The 11419-nt window shown below is 38.2% G+C and overlaps 1 protein-coding gene and 1 long non-coding RNA gene across 2 annotated transcripts; both read left to right on the top strand.

Annotated features, from left to right (window-relative positions):
- The first annotated feature begins 323 nt into the window (after window positions 1–323).
- LOC127803836 (peptidyl-prolyl cis-trans isomerase Pin1) lies at window positions 324–10671 on the top strand. Its single transcript, XM_052340391.1, has 2 exons — window positions 324–738; window positions 10377–10671. Exons 1-2 carry the CDS (start codon window positions 507–509, stop codon window positions 10499–10501), a joined length of 357 nt encoding a protein of 118 aa, XP_052196351.1. The 5' UTR covers window positions 324–506; the 3' UTR covers window positions 10502–10671.
- LOC127803837 (uncharacterized) lies at window positions 745–1357 on the top strand. Its single transcript, XR_008023581.1, has 2 exons — window positions 745–937; window positions 1095–1357. It is a non-coding gene; the product is annotated as an uncharacterized LOC127803837 (long non-coding RNA).
- Window positions 10672–11419: the final 748 nt, after the last annotated feature.

Here is an 11419-nt window from a genome sequence, read left to right as displayed (position 1 = left end):
AAACTTAGATTTTTCTTTTATTTTTTTATTATTAAAAAATTCCAACCAAATTGATTGCAGCAACAAATGATATTTTATATTAACCATGTATAGAATAGGACCTCGTCAAAAAAAGAATAATACTATTCATCTAAATTGAGATGAATTTTTAATTTAGGTGATATTTTTTTTATTGAGTAATAAAAATATGTAAATATTAATATTTATTATATATTTTTTTATTATCTAATAAAAAAGTATCACTCAGTCTAATGGATAACAATACTCTAAAAAAAAATATGTATGGATTTTATTTTGGCGTCGACACACGCCACTAACGTTTTTCGCAATTGTATAATACAAGAAGCTCGGTTCTGCGCAAAAGCGCGGCTGAGTGTAGCTCTCGTCCATCTTGTTCTCTGTCTCCCCAGTTTGTAAAGATAGAGTCCGATCGGAAGAGGAAGAAGTCTTCTTCGATCTCGATCCCATCGTCGGCAGATCGAGTTGATAAGAAGAAGAAGTCGAAGATGTCGTCGGACAAAGTTAGGGCTTCGCACATCCTGATCAAGCATCAAGGCTCCCGACGCAAGGCTTCCTGGAAAGATCCAGAAGGTCGCGTTATCAACAGCACAACAAGAGACGCCGCCGTGTCCCAACTCAATGCTATCCGCGACGACATCATCTCCGGCAAGGCCAAGTTCGCTGACATCGCCGCTCGTTACTCCGACTGTAGCTCCGCTAAACGCGGCGGCGATCTCGGTTTGTCCTCCTATACTTATTTTTGTCCTCCGTTTTTCTGTTGTATACTTTGTGCCTTCTCTTTGTTTGCCGAAAAACTTCCGGAAAGGAGAAGGAAATTGAGTTTGAATTTTATGCATTCTGTTTGTTTGGCATGGACAAACTGGACAATTAAAGAAAAAAGTTGGAAATCCTGGATCAGTTCAATTAATATAACCAGGTGTCCTAAGATCTATCGGAGATTTTCTTTCTTTCTTTCTTTCTTCCGAGTACTTAAAATTTAGTAGTTGATAAAAGAAGTCTACTTATTAGGAACTTTAGCTGCTTGATATTCCTCCATTTCTTCGATTGACATTGATTTTCCATTGTTTTATTAGAATAGAATTCTGGATGGGATCTGTCATGTGGCTGTTGGCCTTGTTCTTGGAGCTTAAAGTGGACTGTTTAACATGTAAATTCGTGGATGCATAACAAAACTGGGCTCACAGGATATGAAAGTAACATCGACTTTATGTTGTCTCTATATACAGACTGAATATATTTGTGTCTGCAACAGTAGTTTTATACATAATTGTATTCTTGTTTCGCAGCAATTCTGGATAGCGCAGACATCTACTAAATTAAGCTCTATTGCACTGCACTCGCTACTTGTGCATTTTTTATGAAGTTGATTTTTAGCTTGTGCCAGTCACTGTCATGCATCAGTTAGGGAAGGCCCTGGAGGTTCTATTATACTTTCCAATCCATTGGCAAAATCCTCACAATATACTAACAAGACTTGTATGAAGGGGCTGATTTAACAGTGTATGTACATTTTTTTTTTCCCTCGCGTCCAGCATGCAGCTAACTCTTAACTATTTCAAGATCATGCTAAAGAAAATAAAAATTTTAGACTGTTCAGGACCCATTTGTCCATTATCTGGATACAGATGACATGAGGCATATTGTTATCATGTTTAGTTATCCCAATCCACTATCCCTGCGAGGGACTCATGATTGATGGGTATCCTGTGCAGATATTGTTTTCTTGCTAACAGCATCATCATCTAGTATTGTTGGACAATAACAAAAACCAGCATCACAAGCCTTAATCCCACTAGGTGTGTTCACTACATGAATTCTCTCTCTCCAATCATCTCTATATATACCTTTCCATAGCTATTGTTTGGCAATGGAGAAATATCTCTCTCTCTATATATATATTTATATACTTACAAACTTAATCTAGTCTGTATTAATGGTTTGAGTTAAGGACAGTTTGAGTTCAAGATGCATAAGAAACTTATGAGTCATTTCTCATTCTTAAGTTTTTGTCTTCTTTTGCACACTGGCAGCATCCCTGGTACCTTTCTTCTCTGTATTTGATACATTTTCTTAAAACAAAAGAATTTATGTAACTCTTTCTGGAGCCTTTTGTCAGACCTTTTAAACAGTTACCTTCCCTAGAACTTTTGGTTGTTGTTTTTGTGATTGAGGTAATATCCTCCCAAAAATACTGTTTCAGGTTTCTGTAGATCCTTGCTCTCTTTCACCAAGGAAAACGCTAAAGGAGTTAGCAGGAAGCAATTGAAATAATAATAATAAAAAAAAGAAAAAGTTACAGCTGTGTGGCAATTGTTATTTTGTTAACTTTATGTTGGTTTGTTCTACACAAATCTATTGCTTGGCTCACTCTTAGTTGGAGGAGGTAGATAGTTGCAAATTACTTCAAAGCTTCATCCAACTTTACTACTAGACCATCCACAAGTCAAACCCCTGATTTTCTGGTCACAAACATGCAACCTTACTGCTGTTCTCATCTTTTGAGATTTAAAAAATAATAAATAGATTTTAGTTTCCTTTCCATCTCTTCATTGAGAGGACTCATAGGAGATAAATTCTCCAGAGGGCAAAGGATGGAAAGGGAACTGAAATCTGAGACGAGGACCGTTTATGTTGCTAGGATTGTAAGTTATATTGGGAGAATGCCTGGCCGCTCAACATAGACTTTTGGTTATTGACATCCATATCAACAAATGGAAGAGAAAAAATGAAGCCTAAGTAATGATGGTGGGATTTAAGAGGTGAAAAACTGACTGTTTTCTAGAAACAAGTGTGACTTAAGAGATTGGACTGTAGAATGAGAGGCTAACCAAATGTGAAGTGCAATGGAACTACTATTTGAAATATGGCCAAAAAGGTTCCACAAGAACCAAAGGGAAAAGTCCCAAATCAAAAAGAATCTTGATGGCTAAGTGAAGAGAGAATCAAAACTAAGAGAGCTTGCTACAAGATTTTACATAAATGTTGTAATGAGGAAAAGCTAAAGAGGTATGCTATAGTTTTTCCAAAAAACAAGCAAGAAATAAAGTTAGTGAAGCAACATCAAAAGCTTATGAAAAAATATATAAATTTCCTAAAACAAGAGAAAAACAAGGGATTTAAGCCAAGTGATATGCATATAAATACGAAACCAAAAGTACTATGAAATGAGGAGGCATCAAGGAGAGATAGGAGTAGTTCTCTAGGTTATTTAATAAAGATGGAGAAACAAGTGTTATGTTGGGGTGTCTTATTCACTATGAAGAAGATAGATGTTACATGTTCTATAGACGTATATATCCATATGAAATAAAGTAAACATTATGTCATGTCCCAAGGGTAACTAGAAGGGCAATAATGTAATTAGTTATATTAGTTTGTTAAGAGATATTTGGGTGTTTGTTAGGAGCACATGGGTGTTGTTAGAAATTAGTTAAGGAGTTAGCTAAGGCCTATAAAAAGGCCCATTGTAAGAGGAGAGAACATGCTGAAATTGATATTGAATCTCTACTTTCTCTCTAAGTCTCTCTCTCCAATCTGCCTCACGTTCCTCTTGCTTCTTCCCCTTTCTCTCTCAATATCTCTCCCTTTTTTTTACTGATTTTTCCCCTCCTACAATTCTAATTTCATTCCCCAATTCCTTTTCTAACCTATCACGAACCCTAGGTCCATGACAAATGGTATCAGAGCCAATCTTTCCTCGGCTGTGATTCCAGCGAACTCATAGCAATTTGGTTGAATGATTGCATCCCGACGGTGGTCCAAACTGGGGGTTCTTAGCTCTTGATGGGTGAGTGCAAGCAGCGATTCCAATCAGATTCCGAGGAATCAAAGGACGAGTCATAACCGAGAGAACAAAACAACTCTCAGTACGAAATTGAGAAGCTAAGCGCAAGACGGTTTCAGAAGTCGGGCATCATTCCAGCGAATTCAAGTAGCACCAGAGGCGACGCGAACAAAGGAGCATTTGCGATTGGAGTGGGTCAATAGGTGAGCTAACCTGAGGCGACGCAAACAAACAACATTCGTGATTGGTGTGGGAGTCCGTTGAAGGTGGTGACACGGACAGCCAGGGGGTCGCGATTGGAGCGAAGAATTGAAGCAGTGAATTCCGCGGGTGGATTTGATCAGCAATTCAGTTGCAGATCAGAGACACTCTTATTCGAATTCTGAAGACGAAGACGACCATTGAATCTTGAAATTGATTCCGAGACATGAGGAGGTGAGATATGGCCACGATTCTTGGCAACCCAGGCGAATTCAAGGAGTTGCCATCTGCTAGTGGTCCTCGGCCCAGAAGGTCGCAACTGGAGTGGGTGACCAGAGGTGAAGCGGACGACCCAGAGGGGTGTGATTGTTCAAGGTGAGAGTGAGTCCGTCTGAGGTGAAGCGAACGGCCCAGCGAGTTGCGACCAGGTCGGAATACCATTCCGACCCAAACCAATAAGCTTCCTATAGGTGCGGCTATGGTGTTGCAGTTTTGATCGGCCATCCCGTTCGGAATTTTGTGGGTTCAATTCGATTGGGCGAGGATTGGAGGCATAAGTGGAGTTGATCTAAGTTAGGTCACTGTAATCTAGTGACCCACGCTTCCTGGTTGTGAATTCAGCAACTCCCAACAGCGAATTTGAGGCTAAGCGATTGTGAACGGGTAGGCGCAGCAGAGCTAGGTTATCTTCGTGGCTGTAAGGGACCAATGATCAGAATTTTCGTCTAATTTTTGGAGGAGAGTAGGCCAGTGCTTCCAACGGTAATTCCGTGTAATTTGAGGCAATTCAAATTAAGAACCGATTAGCTTGCAGAGGGGTTGGATCCAGAATGTATAGAACTCCTATTCCTTCACCGTCGAAGTATGTTGTTGGTGAAAATTTGGCCATGGGTGGCAATGCATATATGAGACCATTGGAGCCTCAATTGCCGCAGATGAATACTTCATTTTTAGCTGGAATGGAGCTGCAATGGCAGCCAAAGAAGGTTGCATTTTCAGTTGGTAGCAACAAGGAACATAAGAAGGGGATCAGCCAATTGAACAATGGAACCGACAGCGGGTTTGATGAAGAGTGCAAGGAATTCGGTCGAATGTTTCGCGAGAAGTTGTAAGAATTTGCAATGATACTATCTAAGAAGTATCATTATAATTTTTCAACATAATACTTCGATGATTATCATGGAAGTTTTAACAAGGAGAAATTTCTCAAACTGGACCAACCGAAGGAGAAGTCAAGATGGCAAGAAGGGGATTCAGTTGCAGTGATTGAGAAGTTAGGAGAAAAAATAATACCCCAAGAGTCATCTACTGAAAGGCTGTAAGGAAATAATAGGGAAGCAATTGAGGAAGTGATAGTGGAAGCCAAAGCCAACTCGTTACCCTGGGTGGCTAGTGCATGGGCGGAAGGATTTGGTAGTGTTCCAGATCAGAAGTTTGTGGGAAATGGAAAAACATTGGGTCAGGAAAATTTGATTGAAGGACCAGCAATTTATGCAGATATTGGAGCTGGAATTCTCCCTCCGATTCTGGACCTACCGGAAGCTAAGAGTGGGAATACCTGCAACATTTATCCTAGGCCAGGTCAAGATTGTGATGGACCACATGCAATTAAAGAAGGCCCCAAGTATATTGCTCTTTTGTCTTTGGATCCAAAGAAGGTTGAATCATCATTGGCTGGGGTTAAAATAGGTATCAGACAGCCCCTAGTGCGGGTTTTGGCAGGAAGGCTAAGGGAGATAGTTGAAGAAGTCGAAGATTTTGCCGAAGGAAACAAAACTTCTGTTGCTGTGTTGTTTTTTACTTCCACTAGCAAATCCAAGTTGCTGTCTACTGCATGGAGGGATGATTTGTTTGCTGAAATTGAAGTTACAGTAGCTCCTAAGGCTAATGCTCCCAAACAGCCTTGGTATGAGTGTCCAAGGCAAATCTGCAATCTTCCATTGTTGCATTTCGAGGATGCTGTTGATATCTTTCAATGTGCAACTGTGGTGCAGCATGGAGGTGTAGGAACAACTGCTGCTGGTATTGAACTTGAACTCTATCAAATTGCTCCTATTGAAGTTCTAGGCTGAATTACGACGGGGATTGATCTTGGATACTTAAGAACGAGGAAGAAGAAAAGGCCTAGAAGGACAAGAAAAGAAATAAAGAAAAATCAGATAGAGAAGGCAGGCATTGGATAAAGAAGCAACGGGTAGGTGGTAATAAGTTTCTTGGGGACAAGAAACATTTCAAGGGGGGGGGGGGGGGGGGGAATTGTCATGTCCCAAGGGTAATTAGAAGGGCAATAATGTAATTAGTTATATTAGTTTGTTAAGAGATATTTGGGTGTTTGTTAGGAACACATGGGTCCTGTTAGAAATTAGTTAAGGAGCTAGCTAAGGCCTATAAAAAGGCCCATTGTAAGAGGAGAGGGCATGCTGAAATTGATATTGAATCTCTATTTTATCTCTAAGTCTCTCTCTCCAATCTCCCTCACGTTCCTCTTGCTTCTTCCCCCTTCTCTCTCAATATCTCTCCCTTTTTCTACTGATTTTTCTCCTCCTACAATTCTGATTTCATTCCCCAATTCCTATTTTAACCTATCACGAACCCTAGGTCCGTGACACCTTAAAACATATGAAGAATAATAAACTTGTTATACCAAATGATATGTTGATAGAAGTATGGAAATGCATCGGAGAAGCAAACATTTTTTAGTTAACGAAATTATTTGTGATCCTTAAATCAAAAGGGATGTCAGACAAGTGAAGCAAGAACACTTTAGTCCCTATTTACAAGAATAAAGAATATGTTCAAAGTTGTGGAAATTATAGAGGATTCAAGCCACAGGGCCACACTATGAAACATTGGGAGAGTGATTGAACAAAGATTAATAAGAGAAATCAAGGTGTCAAAGAATCAATTTAGTTTTATGCCTAGTAGGTCAGCAATGCAAGTAACATATTTTCTAAGACACCTAATGGAAGGGTATGAAAAACAAAATGATTATACATATGGTGTGTATAGTTTTAGAAAAAGCTTATGGCAAAATCCTAAAGAAGTCTTCTAGAGGGTTTTAGAGAAGAAAGAAGTCCAAATTTATATACAAGTTATTAGAGACTTGTATCATGGAGTAAAAGCACGAGTCAAACCACATGGAGGAGAGGAGATACCAAGATTTTTCCAATTTAATGAGATTACATTAAAGATCCTCATTGAGCCTTTATCTAGTTCCCCTAGTAATAGACGAACTCATAAACATATCTAGTCAGAGGTGTTGTGATATATGCTATTTGTAGGTGAGATTGTGTTGGTGGATGAGACAAAAAAGGTGTGAATACTAAGCTGGAGATATGGGGGAACACTTTAGAATTCAAAGGGTTTTAACTTAAGTTGAATGAAAACTGAATACATGAACTACGTGTTTACTAAAAATATAAGCGTGGATGATGTTAAGGTAAAACTAGAAGATCAAACATACCAAGAAAAAATTAGTTTAGATATCTTGGATCAATCATCGAAAAAGATGGTTTATACTTGCAGAACTTATGATGCAGCGATTGTTATGCCATCTCAATGGAAGTGCCTGGTTGAGGAGCTTGATTCGGAAGTTGAACTACTTAATGTTAACAAGATGACCCTGATGGATTTGCAAAATGGAAGTGAATTCCTATATATTTGTATGGTTTTCTTTTTGTGTCTTTGTAAAAGGCTGAAACAGCCAACATAGTATAAGGCTTCAACTACTGTAAGGTGTAGGGGAGTCTGTTGTCTGCAGTTCTACTTCTGAGCATAGAGAGACTATTTTCATGAAGGAGGTTTTCTAACATTTGGGGAAACCACTTCCATGTTTCTTGACCTCTTTCCCATGTAATGTGACCTTTTTACCCAACATTCTTCTTAACTTTCTATTTACTAAGTTGTGTTATTCAAAAAAAAAAAAAAAAGAAGAAGAAGAAGAAGAAGAAGATGGAGAGATCAGTGAGGATGTTACCCATGAAATAAGGGCAGAATGGTTAAAATGAAGGAGTTCACATTCGATGTTTTATGTGATAGTAATATTCCATTAAAAGTAAAAGCAAAATTCTAGAAGACAACTATAAAACCAGTTATGTTGTATGGCATAGAATGTTGAAAAGTAAAGCACCAAAATGTGCAAAATTTGGGTGTTAATGGGATGACGATGCTAAGATAGATGTGTGGCCATATAAGAAAAAAAAAATAGATACAATGCTATATGTAATGAGGCTGGAGTGGCAAAAGATAAAATTTGAAAGGAGTTGATTTGTAATGAGATTGGGGTGGCTTTTATTGAAGAGGCAATGCGCAAGACACAATTAAGACAGTTTGGTTATGAGAAAAGATGACCAATAAAGGGCTCCTATAAGGAGAGTGGATGAAATTAAACAAATTTACAAAAAAAAAAAATAAAAAAAAAATTAAACAAGTATTTAATGAAAGAGGTAGAGGAAAATTAAGAAAAACTTGATGGGAGATTAGTTATGATATTAGCTATAAGGGTTTTTACAGAATATAAGGCCATAGATAGAAATGACTTGAGAGATCCAAATTCATGCTGTCAACCCCTGACAACAGAATAAATGATTGGTATGTTGTTGTACTCCCAGAAGATGAATGTAGCATTTTCTATACTAGAATATTGGAGGAAACTCTTTAGCTAATTTTCAACTATCTAACTATCCTCCAACTAGCTATGGGTGCAGCCAATCAATAGACTGTTTACAACAAACTAACAAACAATTAACAAACCAACAGTCCAACATTATAATTAACAGCATAACTATTTCAACAGCTAGCCTTCTCTGCAACTGTCAATTGCCACCCTGCTGCAACCCTTTTCTTTTGTATTTGTTTCAATTGCTTCTTGCTTACTCCTATCTTGCATTTGTATAAAAGTATTTTTACTGTTGAAAGCTTTTGTAATTTCTGTCATTGAAAGCATGCCGAACTTACTTTTTGTTTCGCACACTTTTTCTCTATTTCTCTGGTGTACTTGACAGCAGGCATTTCTTCCTTCCTTTCCCCACATGAAAACATGTCTGTGCTGAATGAACCATAATCCTTGTTAGTTGTATTGTGAGAGGCAGTGTACATGTTTGATGAAGGCTCAAACATGTTTGATGAACTGATGGTGTAACAAACTGTAGTTCTTCAAAGTCATGGCAGCACTATATTTGTTAATTATGTCTAAATTAGTTGCTTTAGATAATTACTTCGACGCCAGAAACCCATCATCCTCATTGAGCCGGTGGACTGTGGCACATCTAGGTACTCTTTCTTTGGCTTCTCAAGCTGCAGAGGCGTGTGCTATGATTTATGAAAAAATATTTTTTACAGTACTTTTTTTTTTATTTATGAAAGTTATGGTGAATGGGATTGTTTGTGATAACTCTGATCTCTTTTGGCATTGGAATTTGATGATTTGGGGCATTGCCGGAGTGTTTTATCATAGTACTCACAATCTGGCATTATTAAGTTTGGTCTATGGGATTAGAGAAAAAAGTTAAAAGATAAGGCATCTTTTTTGATCTGTTTACATTCGAATCATTCTTCCTTGGTGGCCTGTTCAAAATTTGCTTAAGGTGAATGCCAGAGGAGATGCATATATATGTATATGTATATGTACATTGTGTACATTTTACGTTTAAACTTTTTTTTTTTTGCCCCGCGGAGGGGGGGGTGTTCTACGTTTACACTTCTTCACGTATATGTTGTTCATGTATTTTATTTTATTTTAATTTGGGAAGGGGAAATTATAATGTTTCTGTAACATGAAAGCTATAAGTTTATGCACTTTGAAGTTATGTGCATATCGCATTTTTTCCAACTCCCACAGTAGTACAATGCTCTGTTCTTTCTCTGGCTGCCCTCACTGCCCTCTATCTTTCCTTTTCGTTTCTTATGGCCAAGTTTGGAACGCAAATTTGTCAACAGATACCTTCTTTTTTATTTTCTTCATGTAGTAGTGATAAAGAAGACGAATAGATGCCCGGACGAGGAAAGTGGATTAATTTGAAAAGTTTATAATAAAAAAACACAGAAAGATTTTAAAAAATATGGTGAAAAACTCTTAGGAGTATAACATGAGTTGTAATGGGTTTACAAAAAATATAAATATGGACATAAATAAAGATGATAGGCAAGTTAAAATTTGTATAGCTAATGCCATAGAACATGATTACAGCCTGGTATGGTGGTTTTGTGCCTTATCTTCCTTTTGGAAATGTTAGTTCCGTAAATAAAATTTGACCTCTATGGTCCTGAATTCAGATTAAGTTACCAAGGAGAAAAATCTGCGATTTACCATGAAGAAAATGATGTGGATTGTGACTGAAAAAGAAGCATGTGTATGTCCCATTCGTTGCAGGTTCATTTGGGAGGGGTCAAATGCAAAAACCTTTCGAAGAAGCAACTTACTCTCTGAAGGTTGGAGAAATAAGCGGAATCGTGGATACTGATAGTGGAGTGCACATCATCATGAGAACCGCATGATTTTGGTTAACCATCTCAGAATCTTGTGGGTGTTTTCTGATCCACAGAGATTCAAATATTCAAACTGCATCTATTTCTGTGTACCTCAAAACTTATTCGACTGGAACCTTCTCTTAATTGCTATAAAGTTGTGCGGATCTATGATTCGTTTAAGTTTTTTATTTTGCTAACTATTCCGTGGCTAAGATTGAATCATGATTTTTTTTTTTTTTTTTCTTATACCTGTTGTTAAATGAAGAGCAGTTTAGTTTATAGTTTATGCATCTCTGTTTTTCTTCGATTTTATTACTAGCTTTTTTGTTGTTGGTCAATTACAACAATGAATTTATAAATGGAAAATCGTCTTAAAATGACTCACATGTGGATTATCTAAATGATGGGTGACCATCGAGAGCGATGGATGACTTTCTCAGGGTGGAGCGATAATGATAGATGAGTCTCTTAGGGGGAGCGACGATGGATGACTCTTCCTGGGATAACAACAGTGATGGATGAGTCCCTTGGCTAGGTTGAGAGCGATGAATGAGTCCCTCGAGTATGTTGAGAGCGATGGATGACCTATTCAAAAAGAAGATTGGTTAGGGGTGTGAGTGAGGATCCCCACACAGGCTTTTTGATGTCTAAATTAGCGTCTTGAAAGTATAAGGTAGTCGAATGCAAGAAGAAAATGTGATTGAGAAATTGCTTACCGAATGGGGGGAGGGAGGATTTCTCTATTTATGGCGATGGAAGAGGCAACCAGGTGTTGGTTGACCCAATATCTTCGACGAGTAACTTGAAGGTGGTTTTGATCGGGTCTCGCGGGAGTGATGGTGTACGGATCATGGGTGTGCCCATGGCACCCCCAAGTGAGGGTTACTGAATGAGTGTCACTCAAGAGTGCAGGCTCGAGCACGCGCAGGGCAGCGCGAGTTGGGG

The sequence above is a fragment of the Diospyros lotus genome, chromosome 6, assembly GCF_014633365.1.
Source record: "Diospyros lotus cultivar Yz01 chromosome 6, ASM1463336v1, whole genome shotgun sequence".
Classification (NCBI taxonomy): domain Eukaryota; kingdom Viridiplantae; phylum Streptophyta; class Magnoliopsida; order Ericales; family Ebenaceae; genus Diospyros; species Diospyros lotus.
Note: the sequence above shows the minus strand (reverse complement) of the source record. Positions and strands in the feature narration are given on the sequence as shown.

What these genes read in the sequence shown, in the direction of transcription:
- LOC127803836 (XM_052340391.1), top strand. Translation starts at nt 507, where the DNA reads ATGTCGTCGGACAAAGTTAGGGCTTCGCACATCCTGATCAAGCATCAA. An exon ending in TAAACGCGGCGGCGATCTCG is followed by an intron (nt 739 to 10,376) that starts GTTTGTCCTCCT and finishes CATTCGTTGCAG; the next exon opens with GTTCATTTGGGAGGGGTCAA.